General features: G+C 37.2%; 1 protein-coding gene and 1 long non-coding RNA gene across 5 annotated transcripts; one reads left to right on the top strand and one right to left on the bottom strand.

Annotated features, from left to right (window-relative positions):
* The first annotated feature begins 3,546 nt into the window (after positions 1-3,546).
* TMA16 (translation machinery associated 16 homolog) lies at positions 3,547-19,613 on the top strand. 4 transcript variants are annotated; one of them, XM_021542290.3, is made up of 8 exons: positions 3,547-3,680; positions 3,847-4,049; positions 5,119-5,231; positions 11,936-11,973; positions 12,757-12,841; positions 13,300-13,448; positions 17,946-17,988; positions 19,371-19,613. In XM_021542290.3, the coding sequence occupies exons 1-8, from the start codon at positions 3,677-3,679 to the stop codon at positions 19,540-19,542; spliced, it is 807 nt and encodes a 268-aa protein (XP_021397965.1). In that variant the 5' UTR covers positions 3,547-3,676; the 3' UTR covers positions 19,543-19,613. The 4 variants fall into 4 exon arrangements, with proteins under 4 accessions (XP_021397965.1, XP_021397970.1, XP_021397969.1 ...); XM_021542295.2 differs by having other exon boundaries at positions 3,638-3,727; XM_021542294.3 differs by lacking the exons at positions 3,547-3,680; positions 3,847-4,049 and adding an exon at positions 4,155-4,249.
* On the bottom strand, positions 11,155-15,205 carry LOC144246222 (uncharacterized). Its single transcript, XR_013339890.1, has 3 exons — positions 15,135-15,205; positions 13,699-13,751; positions 11,155-11,232 (listed from the first exon to the last, which is right to left on the bottom strand). It is a non-coding gene; the product is annotated as an uncharacterized LOC144246222 (long non-coding RNA).
* Positions 19,614-20,426: the final 813 nt, after the last annotated feature.

The following is a 20,426-nucleotide window of genomic DNA, read 5'->3' as shown; positions in this document are numbered from 1 at the left end:
TATTTGAATGGTTATAAGGTTATAAGGAGGAATTCTTCAAATGGACAGGCTAAACAAAAGTCTAGGCAGAGACAGAAATGTTTTTTCTCTAAGCTTCAGGCATGTTACCCAGACATATCTGCCCCCACACTGAACTTTTGATCATTTTATCTGAGCCTTAAGCCAGTGGGCACACCATGGACTCCAAGGAAACTGTGGGTTCCAGAGAATCCGTTGAAAATCTTTGTGTATTGGCACACTTGCACGCATCCTGACTGGAATAATTTGGTCCAGAAAGGTGTCTGCAAAACAGAACATCTAAAGGATCTAGTACAAAAGACTTTCTTTTCTTTGCTAAAGCTGCCATGCTATACAGTGATAGCATGTTATACTGCTACTCTGTAGGCCCATTTCTGGTTCTTTTCTCCAGGAAGTTTTAAGGGCAGATACTTTTACAGTTGATATTTTGAAACTGGAAACATGCAGGGTATGTTACACATCTCCCATGCTACCACGGACTTGCAAAAGGTGAAGCACTGTAAGAGAGCCTCTGCAAAATCTAAACAAATGAAGCAGCCAGAGCTCTCATTTTAAAAGGTTAAAGGGATGGATAAAAGGAGGCTCTGTCAAAAGGACTAAGTAGTCTTCTGATGTTCTGATTAGCAGCAGAAATCCATTAGGAAGCGCTTGAGTGTAATTAGAATGGAGAGATTAAAAGAAATATAATAGTAGAAGCATTTAGAAAAAATAGGAAGTGCAGAAATAGGTAACCTGCAACATAATCAAAGAAGCATATAATAAGTGTTTTTAGTAGTTTCTCGTGCAATATAGATTAGAAATTATTGTAAACCATGCATGAAAGAGTGAGTTATATAAATAGGTAATTCTATCACACCTTTTCTTAGTTTGTCAGCAGAAAAATTAAGATATCAGTGCAAAATGCATCTGCATCAATAGCATAAGTAAACCCAAATTTACCAAATATAAGAAACATAAAGAAAATTTCATACAAATGCTAGAAAATATGGAACACAGGTTTTAAAACTTGGTTTTATCTAAAGCTTTCTTGAGTAATTTGATTTTGTAGAAATATTACCTCAGCCACTCATGTTCACAGTCTGTGAACTGTGGACATAAACAACGGCATTGAATTGACGAGAATTTAATGTCAAAGCATAAGCCTGCCTAAATTAAAAGCAAATGGCATTCTATTTATGAACTCAGGATACAGCAAATATTAAGGTCTGTCTTTAAACCAATGAGTGCATCCTCAGATTAGCTGAAGCTCAGTCAGTCACCTGTGACAACAATGAGCTCAATTGGCAGCTGAATTAGTCTCCTAAAGGTTGATTTAAAAATAACACAGGTCATGTATTAGTTTCAGTACTTCATAATTCTTACCCATTTTATTTCTATTTAAACAATAGTTTCCTTCATACCACCACTAGTTGAGAAGGTCTGACCTCTGCATATGTAGAAAGTGATTGGAATTCCTAGGAATATATAACTAATGAGGAAATTTGCAATAAATATACATTAAGTGAACCAGGGAGCTATATCCTTTATTCATTAAGATAATAGCACATGCAAAAATCACCAACTTAAGAGATATTAGTTTAAAAAATACACTAAACAACTGGAAGCATAACTGCAATTTTCTATTTCTACTGTACTGCTTGGTCTTATTGATAACATGTAATATATACTCAATAAACTCCACATGTGTCTCTCCACTTAAGTCCTACTACAGATGCATTCAGACTTTGGCAGATCCTGAGACTGCCTGCCCACTGTCCCCTCACTGATATAGTTTCCCTTGCTCATTACATTTTTTTTCTTGCTTCTAAATGCAGCTGTTAATTGCTTTAACCTTTAGCTGATTCCTTTGAACTCAGGAAATTTGTATTTTATTACAACTAAGATAATACAATTTAAAATTCCATTCTTATTAATGCAGTTATAACATTGTAAATGAGTTTTTAAAGAATATTCAGAAATCAGTCTAAATCTTGTGTCAATTGGTCTAATTCATGACATGTGAATGTCAGAATTTCTCAAAAGCCAATACATGCTCTTGTCATCATAACGGAGCCTCCTCCTTAGAACTGTATGTCTACTGTATCCTAAGTACCATACTGTAGTCACTGCTTTATAATATTTAACATAATATTTAGTAGTAACTAGAATTTACAGCAAAACAGTTCAAGGATGAAAGAATTAAACTGTACTTGGTAAACCTACTTCATTTTGCATCGCTGAACACTGTAAGAAAGATTGTCACGGCCAGATATCCCTTCATTTTAATTAATGCATTTGTAATAGCATCAGGAAAATTAGTGCCAAAAAATGCAAATTAAGATCCAGTTATTAACATGCCAAATTTGGATTCTTGTGTCTGTATCTGCCACCTCCCCCCAGGATAAATACATGACTTAGGAGAATTTACACAGCAATTATTCCACAGAGCTGTCAAGACATTTTGCAAAAGATCCTTTATAGATGGAGACAGTGAAGTACTAAAAAGCAAGAAAACTTTTTCCAGATTACAAACTATTTAAAGAACAAGACCAGACTAGAAAGCAATGCACATTTAGACTGAACACTTTTTGATTTGTAACTAGGTCATCAGATTAAATGCATCATCACCCAGAGGTCTCATTACAGTCAGTGGCAGAAGACCAGCTGAAAGGCCCCTCAGAGCTGCCCATTAAATTTAAGTGTATACAGATTCTGTGTTTCTTTCTTACAGTTCCAATTAAAAATTTACTGTGGGTACCTTTCAGCTCCAACTTCTGCCCCAGCCATGTCCTGCAGCTCAGAATTAAAGCCAGTTGTGCATCTGCTTCTCACCTAGTATTTCTCTGTGAAATGGAAGCTAGATGGAGACCACAGCAGTTCTAGCACTTTTCTGTGAAATGGCAGCTAGGTGGAGACCATAGCAGCTCTTCTCTGTTATTTTGATGGGAGGGCCATACCCAGGGATGCATGCTCTAAAGCCTCCAAGTTGTTCACCCAAATGAAGAAAGAATCTACAAATTACTATTTTCATCTTTCATTTGTATTCATGAGTAGGCCCCATAGTTAAATTGCTTTCACTGCCATTTTACCTTATTGCCTGACTTTCTTCAGCATCCCTCAGTTAAATGTGAGCAGCTGGTCCCAAGCAGATTTGAACAGTATTAAAACAGCTATGCCTCAGTTTGCAACTATGATTCCTCTGCTGTGTGACAGCATAACTCTAAATCTATTTACTTGAATGGAGTATTTAAAATTCCATGCTCAGTTTCCTGTCTGTGACTGCTACATCCTAAATTATTAGATTAAAAACCAAAATTGCTACTGTCACCACCATCTGTAGCAGTGAAACTATGAAAGAGTTTTATTGAGAGTGCACAAACAGGTAATGTGCCAGTACGAGCTGATGAAGACTTTGCTTTAGATAATCCTACTTTCCTTATATATCTACATTAGTGAAAGATTTGTGGGCTTGCTGTTTAGGGGCGATCTTAAAAATCACTATGTTTCTTTGTACATTACAAGATTTATCAGCGTCTGAAGAGCAAGAAGTGCTAAGACCCAAAGATGGTGCCTCCTTGGAGCCCGGATGCCTGGAGCTGAGCAGCCACAGGTGCTTTTCCACACCCCGCGGCGTAGGCGCCATCTGCTCTGAGGGGCCGCAGGAGCAGCGCTGCCAGAGATGGGTTTGTTTCTGTTTTGGGGTCCGGGAGGCTGAGAGCCACACCCTCCGGTAACTTCAAGTTTTGATTTTGGACTTTCCAGAGGTTGTTCCTTTCTCTCACCAAGGGAAAGGCTGGTTTTCTCACACAGGATGTCGCCTTTTTCTTGACTTCGTTCCGTTTTCTTCAGCTCAGCAAGGCTCCTTCTTTGCCTGGGCACCAGTTGCGGAATTTCTCCATCATACGATCACCGGGTTCGTGGACTACTACTCTTTGTTTGATTCAAGCCCAGCCGCGGATCAGGTTTCGTTCCGGCCGCGCCTCAGCGCCGCCCGCCCGCCCGGAGCGCTGAGGCGGCTGCACCGCGGCGCCGGAAGGAGGCGGCTCGCCATGGTGCGTGTGCGGGCCGGGGATGGGGCCGGGGATGGGGACAGGGACAGGAGTGGGGCTGCGGGTGCGGCTCCCGCAGCCTGCGCTTCTGGGGACGGCGGTGGCTGCTCACGCGGTGCTCCCGGCCCCTTCATTCCCTCCGGGAGCGGCCCCGCCGCGCCCCTGGAGGGGCGAGCCCGGGGCGCTGTGGGCCGATGCCGGCGGTGAGCCGAGCTCGCACATAAAAACTGCTGCATTTCCTCCCGGGGGGTTCGCGGCGGGGGCAGCGCGGTCCGCCTGGGGCAGGGGGGAGTGCTGCCGCTGAGATTTCCCGAGGTCTCCGAACAAATGTGTCTTTGACACCATCGGTTTTTTCGCAGCCCTAAGCACTGGTGTTATGGCAGAGAATTGGATTTACTATAGTGTCCGTTTACTGATGGCCACTTGTGATGCAGGAAAGAAACCTTGCTTTCAGGTGTTTCTTTTGGGCGCAGTTAAATAGCATATTACTTCATAAAGCATTCAGTTCTGTTCAAACATTTTCTTAGCAGAAAGTAGCATAACTTAGAGTAGTATTACCATGCTTCGGATATTCGTGAGTGGTATTCCTTCTCTGTGCAGTATGGAGGGGTACAGGAGGAAAGCCTCTGGCTGCTCCCTGGTGTGAAGTATTCCAATGATCTCTGGGGAGGAACAAGAAAATCACTTTTATTGCATTGTTCAAATTACATGAGGCTCTTGTCAGAAACCCACATAGAAGCTTGAATGGGGACATTTTTCTGCAGAGGTACAGAGAGCTAATATTAGTTTCCTAGCTGCAGAGTTCTACGAAGCAGATACTCTGGCAGTAGTCTCTATGTAAGATGCCTTACAGCATTTCCTGTACTCCAGTGGTTTTGTTACAGCATGTACTAGCTTCAAGTACTGTTGTTTTTGAAGTGAGTGAAATTGGTAACATGTTACTGAAAGGTAAGGGCTTTCTTAGCTATCAGTGCATGACCTTTACCAGTCTTTATCATGGTGTGTACTTCTGTCTTCCCTTTCATGTTTTACTCAGCCTTGTTAGTACATAGTATCTTTGATGTCTTTTCAGCCAAAGTTACGAAAACCTCAAGGAGGGAAGCAAGAGAAAAAAGTTATCCATCCGTACAGCAGAAAAGCTGCACAGCTTGCAAGGGAAGTACACAAACAGGAAAAGAAAGAAAAGTAAGTTGACTGCAAAATCTCTGTTTTGATCTCTCAGATCAAAGAATAACATCACAATTTATACTTTTCATTTGTGGTACTGGACATGGACTGTTATGCTGATATAACCACAAGAAAACAGAAAGGCCTGCATAACTTAATATTTTTGCTGGGCCATGTGAAGTTACAGGTTTACATGCATTAAATCAGGTTATACAGAGTGTGTAGTTCTGCTGCTTTACTTTGGATGTTGTCCTTACAAGTCAGATTTCTTGCCTTTGATAATCTGAATAGCACGATGCTGGTGATTTCACATAGAAGTGAGTCACCTAGTTTGACTTTACTTCTAGTTCAGTAAGAATCCCGCTTAGAGTCTAGCTGCTTCTGCTAAAATGCTGAGTTAATAGAAAAGAAAACCCAGAAACCTTTCTGCAGAAGACAGACTTCTGAATAAAACTGTACAGTTAATTTCTCTTTGGTGGTTTTGTGCTGTTCCGTGGCAAGTTTGTTTTTCTGCTTTTAAGTTTTACTTCCCCTTCCCACAGAGGGAAAACACAGCTGGTGAAGACTGGCCTTTAAATTACATTGTCTCAGGTTGCTCATTTTTATGCATAATTATGTTTATTTAGGAAATTACTATAGCTAGCTTAATGCATTTTCGATCTAGATATAGTATAGCACTATGTAAACGATATAATGCCGTATAAACTCTAGTGTCTGGATGGACCATGTGAGCTGAGCCCAAATACTCATTTGCCTGAAGGTGTTAAATTGGAAACTCCTGGTCCAGACACTGTGCAGGTTTATTTTTGGGATTGATGTACAGCCTTATCCACAGCAGTTGCACTGTTGCTTTCACTAGAAGGTGGGACCTTTGCTGCCACAGTGGGGTCATGTAGCCTCCAGCAGGGCTGCTGCAAGAATTCACAAGCAGGATGTGTTGATTGGGCAGTTTCTTAATGTACAAGAGGTTTTCCCTGCTGTTTCATATCTTTTCTGTGCTCTCCAACTATTGATAGTACATTTTTATTGCAAATTATTTTCCTACTGCTAAACTGACCACTTTGTCCCCTAGCTCTCTCACCTGGTGTCATAACAACTGCTCACAGCTCTTAATCACAAAGGTGACTTAATCTTACTTGATTCACAGTGCTTGCATTTGTGACTTCACCATACAGAAAAACATGCACAAGAAAACTTAGTGAGGGAGCAATACTTACCGATTATTCATTATGACATGGCACACTCAAAGCTTTTAGTGACAGTCTTGTGTGGTTAGAGTTACACTGATATGGACACCAGTGCTGATGTTTCTTCTTGGAGTGCTATTTTTTCTTCCTCTTGCAACAGCAAAAAGTTGAAAGGCCCTGCTGAAAGTGAGACAATATCCACTGCTTTCCCCTCATCCATTCAGGCAACTGTTTCATCATAGAAGCCAATCAGGTTGGTCAGACATGAACTTACCTTTAGTAAATTCATGCTGCTATTCCTGATCACCTCTGTGTTGTACATGTGGATGGAGATGGTTTCCAGAATGAGGTGCTCCATTGCCTTTGCACTGATTTAAGTGGGGCTGACTGGCCAGCAGTTCCCTGGGTTCTCCTTTTTGCCATCTTGGAAGACCAGGGTGACATTTGTTTTCTTCCAGTCCTCAGGCTCCTCTCCTCATCTCCACAACCTTTCAGAGATAATCATGAGCGGTTTAGCCATGGTGTCTGCCAGCTTCCTTGGCACTCATGGATGCATCCCTCAGGGCCCATGGCTTTGTGGATGTCAAGTTTGCCTGGGTGTTCTCTAACCCAATCCTCCTTTGACAAGGGAAAGTCTTCCCTTCTAACATTCCTTAACCCTGGTCAGAGATTCCTGAGGGCTGCTCTTGGCAGTGAAGGCCCGTGCAAAGAAGATGTTTGGTATTTTTGCCTTCTCTGTCCTCTGGTGCCAGGGTCCCCCTCAATTCAGCAGGAGGCTGACATTAGCCTTAGTTTTCCTTTGGTCGCTGATGTTTTTGAAGAAGCACTATCCTTGCTATTTCAATCTAGGCTGATTGTAAAAGATGTAACCTTTCATTTTGCATAGGGATACCATTCCACCAAGAATAGTCTGTCAATTCTGACTATCCACAGCATATTGTGATAGCAAAATGATCTTAAATTTTGTTTCTTTATATCTTAAAAATAAGATTTATACATCTTACACTTCTGAACAGTTAACTAACATTCTGTACTTTGTAGATCACTTTTGTTGTGGTTGTAAATCAGTTGTATGAAAAGCATCCTACAATTTTCTGTTTTATTTCCTCTATTGTCTTGGCTTGAAGAGCAATTTCATTTGAAAGACATGAATAATGTTGTTTTGGTTTTTTTCCCCTTAGTGTTTTTAAAAGAGTTGTTAAGGGTTCCAATTTCTTTTAATCTCTATTATCTAAATTATCAGTTTGGTAAATTCTCAGTATTTTTTTTTTTTAATTGGGAATTAAATACATGTTGAACTTTTTATTGTCATGACTTAGCTTTCAGTTTCTGTAATATAATGGTGAGGATTGGATTCATTTTGAATAGCTCTGAAAAAGACAAGACAAATTTCTGATGCTGTGAATGGAGGAAAGCTTTCCTTTCCTACACTCTTGGGAAAAAGAAATAGCTCACAACAGTTTTGTTCTTCTGCATTGCTTCTGCAGGTCTATTAAATGTCTTTAAACAATTTTCCAAATTGCTTCTATTGAATGACAGCCCTGTTCTCTGGTGGAAGGTTAGTACATCATTTGGTGGTAAATAGAAGCTGCCTTGTAATCTCTACAGAATTTTCTTCCTTAGTCCTGTCTACAAATCTGGCATTTTTCTGACCATGCTTGTTATTGTGTAGAAGTAAGTTGTCTGAAGTATGAATAGGACACAAAACTAGAAATGGAATTATCAATGTGATCTCACTAGGTCTGAGTAAAGGGGGTAGTTTTTCTGTACAGGCTAGTGCACTTCTGCAGAATGGAAAAAAGTATTCAGTGGATGTAGGAAGTCCATAGAGGTCATATGTACTATTTTTATTAAGCACCTTGCCAGAGGGTGCTTTAATTGTGGCTGGCTAAATTTATGCAGTAATACTTTTTGAACATACATACATTTTATCTGTTGATTACTATTTAACACAAAGATATAGAATGTAGGAAACCCTTGAATGGTATGTTACTGGAGGATGAGAATATGTTATACAGAAGTATCAGTGAGTGGTTTTGGGTTTGTGTGGTTTTTTTATTTTGTTTTACTTGTTTTGGTTTGGTTGAGTTTTGGTTTTTTTCCTTTGGTGCTTGTCTGGAGACAGAATTCATGACTGGAGACAGTTTAGGCTTCTATTTTTTTATTAACTTTCCTATGGGATGGAGGGAAGGAAATAACTACTGTGAATGTTCCTGTTTATGTTATACAGAAAGAAAAATTGTGTGAAGTTATGAGATGCATATTGCAGTATCTTTTGCCCAAACTAGATAGTAAAAAAGGGTAGACATTATCCACAAGGAATTTCAATATTTAAAATGCAGTGTTGGAAAAAGAAGGGAGAAGTTCTGCATTAAGTTGCAGAAGTCTCTTATGGGCTCCATTGTCCACTCTTCACTGCAAGCATTCATAATGAAATATGACAGTAGTTATAAATTTACTGTCCAGAAACTGTGACTGCACAACAGAAGACCAATCTTAAGTATAATAAGAGGAGACAGACCAATTGCTTTTAGAAAATTGGCTACAATCTTAAATCATCTTGTTCATTTCAATTACACCTTTTTCTTGCCTGCATCCATCTCCTCTCAATTCTCTTCAAGGTCTAATGAGCAGCACAACTTCCAGTGTATTACTACCAATTTATTCTCTGTTAATCTACATGTGAGTTCTTATTCCTTTAGGCAGCTTGTTTGCTCTGTTAAATAATTACATGGATGTTTTTATGAGACAGCCATAGCTGCTTCACTGGCAGTAGTAGAACATTGACTTTTCTACACTTTAGGAAACCTGACCATAGTGGAAAATTAATGAAATTTCTTTAGTAGAGATGTACTAAAATCAGTCATGTTTTCCTGCAACTGCAGAAATACCTATCTGGTTCTGGTAGCTGAAGCTAATCTAGCTGTGCTTTTTTTTTTTTTTTTTCCTGTCATTTTCCCTCCTGAGTCAAAATAGACCCTTTCTATTGTGCATGCACAATAAACTTCTTAGGAGTCAGTGCATTTTCATTACAGATAAGCCAGTCTAATACTGACATGCTCTGAGATAATGACATCTAAGGAGGTTTTACAGTGATGGGGTGTGAAGCGACCCTTTAGGGGTAAGCAACCGTAAAATGTCTCCTGGTAGAACTCTGTGTGTGCTTTTTCTGAGGTTTTCCCCTGTCTAGCGTCCTAATCCTTCTTGACCCACTATGCTTCTACTTGCATTGATTGCAGCAGTGATGCTTTGTGACATGCTCTTGCAGATTCTTCATGAGGAAGTAAAAAACTGTTAGCTTTTAAAATTATTTCTTTTGAAAAGCCTATCTTCAGTTTTCAGAGCCATAGATGGCATTTGCATGTGTGGATATTATTGGGGAAAAATACTGAGTTTGTTATCTGATTTGGGAAATACTTATTCATTGTTAGTATTTAGAGTAGAACAGTTGAATACAGTATATGAGATAAAAAGCTGCTGAAAGAACATGTAGAATTTACTATTAAAGTAAATAAAAAAACCTTTAAAGTAGACATCAAGAAAACCACTAATCATTCTTATTAATAATCATTGCCTAAGCAGAGGATTTCTGGAAGGTGGGTGAAGAAGAAAATCATCAAGAAACAACAGCCTGCCACAAGATTGTGTCCCTGGTCTTACTCTCTCCTTCCCTGTACAAAAGCTATTACTCATTGTGTGGAAGGGGAGGAGAGGAAGTTTCTTTGACTCACCTGATTTGATTAGCCTCCCTGCTAATGCTATTGTCTTCTAGCAGTCACTGAGGTGAGGTTTTTATAAAAAGTACAATAAGGCAACATCCGAGCCTATCATTCATTATTTTTCATACTGCAGTTAGTTGTGTGTACTAGGAGACTGAAGGTTTTTAGTCCAGAAGAAAACTGTGGTTCTGTACTTCACTGCTTTGATAAATAAATGTTTTATGGCCCTAGCAAGAGCAAGTGGCAGTTTGTAGTGTTTTAGAATGTAGATGTGAAAAATGATCCTATTCAGGCAGCTTTCCTAGATGTCATTGTCATTTTCTCCATGGCAAAGCTTTGCAGACAGGCTCAACTGGCAGCGTTGCCTTGTAGGGTTCCCAGCAGGGATTGCTGGTGTGGAGTTCCACTGAGGGAAGTATGTGTCTTTTTCTTGGATGCTGTAACCGTCCAAAGCTCTCTGCTGTAAATCCTCTGAGGATAAAAGCCTGCCCAGCTTTTATTGAGGGCTTCTTCTACACATGCTGGGGTATCCATAGAAGTAAAAATTTCTTTGATGTGTTAGTGGAATTCTTAGCAGTTCACACATGCTGTGGATTTGCTTGTACGTGGCTTTTAGACAGTCTTCAGAGGATGAAATACTTCTTGAAAAATCTAGTCATTTAATAATATAGGTTTGTGGACAAGTGACACAAGTGTGTTTGTCTCTGGAAAGTAAGCATTTATCTTTTGATCCCAGTTTTTGTGGTAGGTGATAGATTTCTGTGCTCTGAGTTACTTCAGTTAGCTCTAAAATGCTCATTAAATTTTACAGAGTAGAAGGAATTTTATAAAAGGAGCACAATAGCTTTGAACTATGATGAATTTTAGCATTATTTATTTTCTGTCAATTATAGCCTTTATGACTTACATAATATATTACTAATTTTCCTATTTAATAATAATAATAATCAAAAGTCCATTTTATCAGAGGTCCTTGAATATATACACTGAATATTCATGGCTAGGATATTTTTTCTGGTGACAAATTTCATACTTACCCCAAGAATGTCTTGTTTTCCTTTCTGGAAACAACAGAACATTGCAACATCCTTTGATGCAGATGGAATCTGACACCTTGAGGACAAAAGAGCATAAAACATGGGATTTCCTGATAGAGAATTTCTTTTTTTTGAGAACTCCTAATAACGATGAAAATGAATCCCAAATAGAACTGTGTATCCACATCCCATACAGTACAGAAGGCTTTTGAGTATCCTGCCAAAGATTCAAATGGACTTGTGATTCAAGTACTGTGAGACAGAGATGGTTTTTTTTCCATCTTGTTTAATTAAGTTGTTAATTTTGGTTTCTTAACACATTAACTTACTGTTTGCTAAGGACAAGGTTTAATTATTACAAGTTTTAAGGTAATAGAATGGTATTTTTCACATTGCATGCATGATTTGCAAGAATGCAATGCAGTGAAATCTCCCAACTCATTAAACATGCCAGAAGAATATCAGAAATACTTAAGAAAATTGCGACAGTGCAGCTCTTCAGTATACTTTTGTTGCACACTGAGAAAAATGTTCCATCTTTTTTTCTTTCAAAACCTTTTTAGCTTAATAGGTAAACTGGACAAATATCAGTAGTTTTACTGCTAGCTGAAACAGAAAGAGTTTTACATTATTTGGAATTTTTCAAATATTTCTATTTGAAATTATACCTTGACTTTCATTGTGACTAAAAAAAACCCCAACATTTTGAGAATAAAATTAAGGTTGTTGTTTATATAGTCCTCAGTCCTGGCTAACACATCTATTTTTTTCTCTGCTAGGTTGAAGACTGACAAAGCTTTGCGTTTAAGTATTATTGGTAAGCAGAAACTTCTGTTACTGAGTACAGTATTCAGTTTCTTAGTAGAGATTCTAAATTTCACCAACTTTTTAGATGTCCAGTTAGAGCTTCTTTTTCTATAATCTGATTCTGCAATCTTCAAATAGACTTGGTTGAAACATTGAAATACCTGACATCCACTTAATATATACAGGATTGAATTTGGGGATGAGCATAGCTAATCTTTCGTGAGTGTACACAACAGCAGAGAAATATAGACCGAATAAGTATTTTGTACATCTGTACACATATTTTTTTTGGCCTCCAAGCTTTTTATAATTGCTTGTAAAAGAAGATGATATATGTAGTTTAAAAGACACATTACGTTAGCAAGTAAATTCAAAACTTTGAGACACAACTTGGAATATTTTTCTCTTCCATATGATTGATCCTGGAGCTTTTCAATTTAATCTGTTTAAAAACAGATGTGATGATCTGAACTCTTACTCAAGCCACTGTGTTGTTTTTTTCCCTCTAAGTTTCCTTCCTAAGTAATTGATATAGTGATATTTTAATTAATTTCTAGTAAAACAAAGCCTAGTTGTTTTTTTTTTTCCTGTAAGGGAGGTATAAAATAAATCTTAAATTATGTGAAAATGTTTCTGTTACAGCTTCCTTCATACCTGGCACCCACAGTATCAGAGTCTGTGATGCCATTCAAAATCTTGAAAAATGGGGGGTGCAATTAGAAACTTTGAGAAACTAATATGTATTGATGCTACAGTGGTGGTATAACCATTAATATTAAGTTTATTCTTGTAGGAGAAAAACTGCAATGGTTTCAAAGTCACCTTGATCCCAGTAAAATCGAGTACACAAAGAAGGAAGCTGGTGAACTAATTGAAAGGTAAGACTGGTGTTAAAAACAAGATTAAAAAGCTTGACTTGTCTTTAAAAATAATGTGATGATGACTTGGAGGAGGATTTTTATATATTGTTAATTATAATATCAAGTAGTTGAGTTTGTTGCCAGTGACAAATATTGATAGACATATATAGTCATACTAGAATTATTCAAATAAGTAGTTTTCTGTTATTTTAAATTATTGAAGTTTATCCCTAGTTTTTTAGTGTGTGGAGGATCTTAAATGATTTGGACAGTATAATCATATGCGTTTTCTTGTTGGGTTATTTTGTGCCACCTGAACACGCAGATTTCATACTCCTTACTCCTTGCATCTCCAATAAATAAAGAAAATAAATTAGAAAATAAATCCAATTAGTAAAATAATTTATCAGAGTAATTCTGTTCTGCAATTTTTTGGCATGACTGCATCTACCTTTTATGCATTTTATTTCTTTCAGTTATATGTGTCGATTCAATGCTGAATTGGAGCAGATTGAATTGCAAAACAGTATTAAAGGCAGACAAGGAAGACAGCATGGTTCACGGGAAACTGTCATCAAACAGACAATAGAACGTGAAAGACAACTCTATGAGGGCTATGGAATAGGTACGTAAAAGTATTAGAAAGAATTCAGTCCTCACACCTGCTCACAAGGTCAGAATCTAAGCAAACTTTCTAGGCATTATCCTTATTCTCTTTTACCTGGGATGAGGGCCATGGTGAAGGAAAGATGGTGGAGATCTGACTCATATATTCTACTTTTGCCTTTCTTTGTGCATCTTTGCTTGTACTGCCTTTTCAGTGCAGGCATATATAACCGATTTTTCAAACTAAAGTGAGTTTTCAATGCACTTGCCTTGAATTCTGTGCAGCAGCTGGTTGGACCCTCATTTGATGGCTGGAACTAGGCTGAAGGGAAGCAGCAATAGTTTGGTGAAATAAGGAAGAAAGACAAAGAGATAATGAAAGTGCAAAAAGCAGAGTTGTTTGGGGATAGTCAAAATAAGCAGTGAAATGTTTGTATTTTGCTTTAACCAATAATATGCATGTTGAAGCTAAGTAGTGAACTTGGCTTTAATGTTAAAGTATTATCCAGACATGATTGGTCCTTCTAGTAGTAAAATATGCTGTGTAAAACATGAAAAATCTACGTTATTTTGTAGTTAGGATTCAAAGTACAGCAGGAATATGACACAATATTATGTGTCATATTCCCTGGTCAGCTGTCCCAGCTGTGTTCCCTCCAAGTTCCTTGTGCACCCTCAGCGTCCTTACTGGTGGGCTGGGGTGAGGAACAGAAAGGGTCTTATCTGTGCAAACCCAGCTCAGGAATAATGAAAACATCCTGTTTTCATCAACACCATTTCCAGCTAATCTAAAATACAGCCCTGGACTAACTAGTGTGAAGAAAATTAACTCTACCCTGGCCAAAATCAGCACACCCTGATATGTACTCCGCAAACCAAGAAAATTAATAACTTAAAAATTTTGCCAGTGTGGCCAGCAGAGGAATTGAAGAATATCTATATGACTTCATGCATCATCTTTGATGTCTTAGAAGGAGGGGGAAAAAGTAATAGGAAGATCGATTCTGTGATTGTAATCAAACAGCTTAATTGTAGAATGTATTCTTTTTATTTTTTGCTTTTAAATTTTAGTTCTTTTTGTCCTTAGTGCTTTGTGGAAAGCTGAAAGAAAAAGGCAGTAAGGCTAGAGAAAAAGATGTCAAATGCAGAAGTACAACATAAAAACAATGAAGAAGCTAGAAATATTGTAGGCAAAATCTGAGTTATTATAGAATTAGTAAGTAAAGCATTCAGAGAACACAGTGCAACGTCACATATTAAATACACTTTCAAATCATTCGTTATTTGTTATCACAGCTGCTGCAGGTTTTGCTCTCTGTCTAGGACAGTGTTCATTCAGAGAAAATAGTTGCTGCTAAGTACTATAGCAACTAAATACTGTAATTAGAGATTGGGCATAAATGGAAATCAGCTGGAAACAGTGCTTTTATGTCTCTAGCTCATTATTAATCCTAGAAGCTTTAGTGAGTGGAGCTTTTATAACTGATTTAGATTTGTTGGGGCTTTTTGCCCCTTGTTCTTGAACTCAGTTATTTCTTGTATGCATGCATACATTGTATTTCTTGTATGCATGTGCATTTGCTATGAAGAGACTGCATAGTATGTATTTTTTTCATTTGGGAAAGTCTACTAAAATTGGATGCAGTCAATTTATATCATAGAATCAATTAAGTTGGAAAAGACTTCCAAGATCATTAAATCCAACCTTTGACCAAACACCACCATGTCAACTAGACAATAGCACTAAGTGCCACATCCAGTCATCTCTTGAACACTTCCCGGACTGCTGATTCCTCCATCACTTCCTTGGGCAGCTCATTCCAATGTTTAACACTCTTTACGTGAATAAACATCTGTCCTGATGTCCAACACAAATCTTCCGTGGGTGTAGCTTGAGGACATTTCCTCTTGTCCTGTCAAGGATATATGTAAATGAAAAACAAATCCTTTAGAAAATGGAAGCATTTGTTTACAGAAGTGGCAGACATCCCGAAATATTGCAAATTTTAGCCTTTTTGTAAACAAGCAGTAGTTATACAGGCAACATCAGCGATGTTGTTGAGGTTTAGCAGCTCCTTGTCCTTACTCCTTAAATATATCTACAATAGTTTTATTGCAGTTATCTTCCCTCTTGTTTTCATTTTTGTGTATTTGGGTTTTCTGTTTAATCTGGTTTTACATGTTTATAGCAAAGCTATTGAAAGGCAATGCTAGATATTTATTTATTTGTAACCCAGAGTCAGTACGCTTTCAGTGGAAAAGCATGATAATTATTTAATGCAAACATCATCTATTTTTGATAATTGCTTCTAATTACCTTGCATGTTCTCTCAGATACATAATACTAATCTTGGGGAAAAGTGGCTTTTAAAACTAAATACACTAGTTTTATTAATTAGTTCTGGAGGCTTCACATTACAGGGAAATCAATTTAATTCAGATGAAAGCTGTATAATTTCTACATATCTGCTAATGTAACTTATGTACTATACAGTAGCTACTGTTTTCTGTAGTGATCATTATTGTGTAACCAAGTAATTTTTTGCTTAAAGAGCATCTACGGTTTCCTTCTTTTTAACAAGCTGTTTGTTCATCCACAAAAGAAAGAAAAACTATCTGAAAGGGTCAGAAACATTAAAAAATGTTTGCTTATGTTTACATCTTCTTCACTGCTGTTTTGCTAAATGTATAAATTGTTGACTACTTTGTCTTAGAAATGCCAGACAATCTACTCCCCAAAATACTGTCTTCATTTCTGTGCCACTGATTCTTGTTCCATTTTTCTCTTATATTTTTCTTACTCTTTAGTTCAGAAAAACATGCTCCTGTGACTTAACATTTTAACACAAATGAAGGAGTTCACAAGCAGCAGCAAAAAACATGGCAGTGTTGCATGCTAAGGAGATGCAGCTGAGTTAGACAAGTGTTGCTAATCCAGCATAATTTAGAAAATCAGTTACTGTGTAGTATATAATTACTTTATTTCTACACACAGTTCTATTCTTAATCTTGCAACTCAGTAGTTTTTATTGTGTAACATATTGTAAACACATATGTAACTGTATTAAAAATGTTGCCACTGCGAAAGCAATAATGATGCCAGTGCCGAATCTTGGTTTGTCACAGAATATTCTTTCAGAGTGCTTGCATTCTCATGATGTTGGCGAACCCTGGATAGATAAACATTATCTGATGGTATAAGCATTATATCTGATGATGTAAACATTGTCTGCCAAACTCGCTGTTGACATCACCACATGCATTACTAGGGGCAAATGGAGTAGCACTAATTGCTCCTTGTAAAATACCTGGGAGAAGGGAAGAACTGCTTTCCCTCGTGGGAGCTGGGATGTTCCAGCCTTTGCCACTGTGCTTCCATGAATGCAGTTCAAGAAAGTAAGAGCAACCATGGCTTTGTTTCAAGGCTTTATTGGGAAGGATGGACCTAATGTGGCATGGATAGCTGGCATGGATTGTGGCATGAAACCAAGGAATCAACAGACCAAAAAAGCATTAGGTAAATGTTTCTTTGCCTTGCCTTGCTCAGCTGTGAGCAGTGTCACCTCATCTGTTTACTGAGGAGCAGTCTGCAGAAATCACTGTCATTGTTATCAAAACATTTTGCATATATTATTGTTCTTCAGTTGGTAACTTCATAACCAGTTGTGAAAGGAAGGAATAGTTTTCTGAATAGTAAGGATTGTCTGGCTACAAAGATAAATGGTACAGGTATCATCCTATGTTTTATAGTAGCAAAATCATCCATAATCCTGCATTGATAGCATGATTTTATTTAGTCCTGTAAAACTTGAGGAAACTGATAGATGAACAAAAACAGAACTCTTCGTTCAAGAACAATATAAAAGTTGCTGAAATGTCACAATTTTAAGAGCTAAAATAAAGTGGATTTAATGTTACAGAGGTAGAAAACATCTGACTTGTTGAGAGCCTGTTGGCTGTGAAATCTGTACAATTTATAGACAGTAATGAGGTGTTTTATACTGTGGTAAGACGTCAAAGCTCCTGAGGTATAAACCTCCATAAATTAGTGGTGATGTTAAACACAGGCTGCTTGTAACACTGCAGGACTGACCAAGAAAAGAATGACACAGAATGGCAAAGCAGCTTTGGCATCCAATGTAAAAATCTGCCTAAATTTATAAATTACACTCTTTTAGGAAGACTTTGGCTATTCTGGAAGGAAAAAAGCTAAATGGTCTGTTCCACAGGTCTCAATACAAAATATTTGCCTTCCTTTTTACTAGCAAAGGTAATATAGATATGTATGTATTATTGTTCTATATTATTGTTTTATTTGTATTATTATTTATATTTATTTTATATATATATATATATATATATATGGTGGGGTTTTTTTAGAGCAGTTTGGTTGCAGTGAAAAGGAGGTATGTAGCCATTTTGGTTAGAGGCCATTTAGCTCACATTTATTCCTTTGAAACGAGACTCACTTGATTAATTTAACACATCTAATAGAATTTAATTTCTTTCTTATTAGAAATTCCAGACATTATGAACAGAAAGCATCTTAAATTTTTCAGGTATGTTTTTTGTTATCACTAATAATCTGTTTATGCAAAATAGTGTTTCTGAAGTTCACCTGTTATATGTCTTTTTTTTTAAAAAAAGGAACATAGGCAAAACTGCCAAAGAATTTGTCATTTGAAAAAGTAGAGTAGGTATGGCACTGCTATTTTGGCATTTCTTAGTTGTTATAAGCTGAACACCTGTGCCAGTTATTAACTAAAACATTGGAAGATTTAGATTTGACAGTTAGAATGCCATATCTATAACTTACATAACATTTTTTCTCAATCTTCTTAGATAATATTTTACCTAAAATTCTGACTTCAGCTGTTTACAGTAGTGTTGATATGTGTGTATATACGAGTTGAAAATATTAAATGAATTTACAGCTTGCATTCAGTTAAAAGATCTGGGAGCTGTGAAACTTGCTGCTGGCTCATCTGGGCCAGCATGTTGGTATGTCCTGGTAGTAGATTGAGTGAGCATTTTTGCTGACAGCTCTATCAAGTGAAATCCTTTAAAGGAAGAAAACAAAAACAACTTAGGAATGCTTATGTTGCAAGCAATGCTGTATCACCAACTTGCAGGGATGGTATGTAGCCAGAAGTCATACTTACAGGATGTTGGAACAAAGCCAGAAATTCCAAAGAGAGACTGCTGTATTTATAAATATGCAATTGACTTCGTAAACAGGGACATCAGATAGAATTGTTGTTGTATTGCTTTGTTAAAGGAAAAACCTATCTTATAATTGGCAAATACTGTCTTTGCCCTTGAGAAAAATTATCCATGAAGTGCACTTACTATAATCAAGAAAGCATTCTATTAAGTGACTACTGGCTTTCACTTCTGTTTAAAACAACCTGTTCTCCTTAATGTAGCCTTTTGAAATAATACACTCACCAAGTGAACTAATGTTTACTAACCCTTTGTGTTCTCTTGAAGTTAGTCATACAGAATGTTAACATTTACCATAAATCACAAGGGACTTACGTACATGTGATGTCAGATATGCAAATCAAGCATCCAGATGAAGAAACTCTTCTGACGTGTTTTTCTGTTCCTTACCAGACTGCAAGTTGAGTAAGACAAACCTAAAAGCAGGTGGCCAAAAGTAAATGAGGGTACAATAAATCAGTGGGAATAAAGTATATATATTTTTGTTTCAGAATATCACATCTGAAAGTACTTATTTCTTCATAGAGAAATTACATCTTCTGTAGTGTACAAAATCAGGTGAAATCTTTGGTGCTTATTCATACCATAGTGGGACAGAGGATGAGTTAGAAAAGCAGCCTCACTTGAGTTAGCATCTTCTGAGGAAATGTGAATTAACTCTGCCATTCCTTCCTGTCTATTGGTAATTGGTTTTCATTACCTATTTTTTCTCTTTAAGAGAATGGGATGGTGATCTAAAGAAACTGCCAAACATCAGAATGAAAAAGCTCTCAGCTAAGGATGCTGCCTGCAGTCACCCTGAGGTGACAGATGCAAAAGCAAAAGAAGACTTGAATGAAGAAGAAGAGGTGGGCCCTGATGAGCACCAGCCGATTCAAGAGCTGAAATAGTGAACGGAATTGTAAGAAACCTATTTTAATTATCACTGGAAACAAAAATAAAATTTAACTGTATTTCTAAAGGCTTTGTTGTTGTTTTTTATTATTTGTCTACCTATAGTAAAGAGTAAACAATATTACTGGGTAAAGCTATATATTACTGGATAAAACCTTTCGACTATAAATAAATACTTAAAATCTTAATTGTGCAAATTGGTCTTGAAATCCCCGAACTAGCTGAGTACTTTTTCTGTCTACATTCCGATTGGAATACTTTGTGGTCAGAAATCCTTACCTTTTTGTGGTAATTGCAATAATCTGTTAAACATGAGGAACTCTTCTCTTGTACCTTCTTTTCTTTGGGAATCTGTGTCAGGATCATAGAGATCTGGAAATGCTTCAGTAAGATGCTGAGTATTTTATATTTTGTCAAGAGAATCCGAAAGAGTTACTGTCCTCAACAATCTCTATTGCAGAATTCAGATTAAAAGCCAATCAAAGTCCCTGCAGTCTGTTTTAAAGTATATCTTAGTCTGTATTTTTTCTCTAATCCTTTTGTTGAGAATTGAATTGAAGCCGCTCAGGACTTTTCAATAGTAGGCTTGCTTTATGAAGCAACTCTTTAGATGCTTTTAAATGTGTCTTTCAGGAAAGTTCTTAGGAGATTATCACTTGAAAAGCTGTAAAATGAATTTAAAAAAGAATGAAAAAGGGCAAGGGCAGAACTAGGGATAATTTCACAGCAGGCATTAAGTAGGATATCTCAGTGCGTATTAGGTTGTCTGGGCACTGAAGTCACAGTTCAGCTGAACTGTTTGTGCACATGGTAGTAGTCACAGCTAAAATGCCTATTAATTATGTGGAAATAATTATTCCTGGTGGATGATCTTTCTAGT

The sequence above is a fragment of the Lonchura striata genome, chromosome 4 (assembly GCF_046129695.1).
Source record: "Lonchura striata isolate bLonStr1 chromosome 4, bLonStr1.mat, whole genome shotgun sequence".
NCBI classification, from domain to species: Eukaryota; Metazoa; Chordata; class Aves; order Passeriformes; family Estrildidae; genus Lonchura; species Lonchura striata.
Note: the sequence above shows the minus strand (reverse complement) of the source record. Positions and strands in the feature narration are given on the sequence as shown.

Bases quoted from the DNA above. Each gene is read 5' to 3' on its own strand.
- TMA16 (XM_021542290.3), top strand. The intron at 5,232-11,935 runs GTAAGTTGACTG...TTTCTCTGCTAG, and splicing joins AAACAGGAAAAGAAAGAAAA to GTTGAAGACTGACAAAGCTT. The intron at 13,449-17,945 runs GTACGTAAAAGT...CTTTCTTATTAG, and splicing joins CTATGAGGGCTATGGAATAG to AAATTCCAGACATTATGAAC.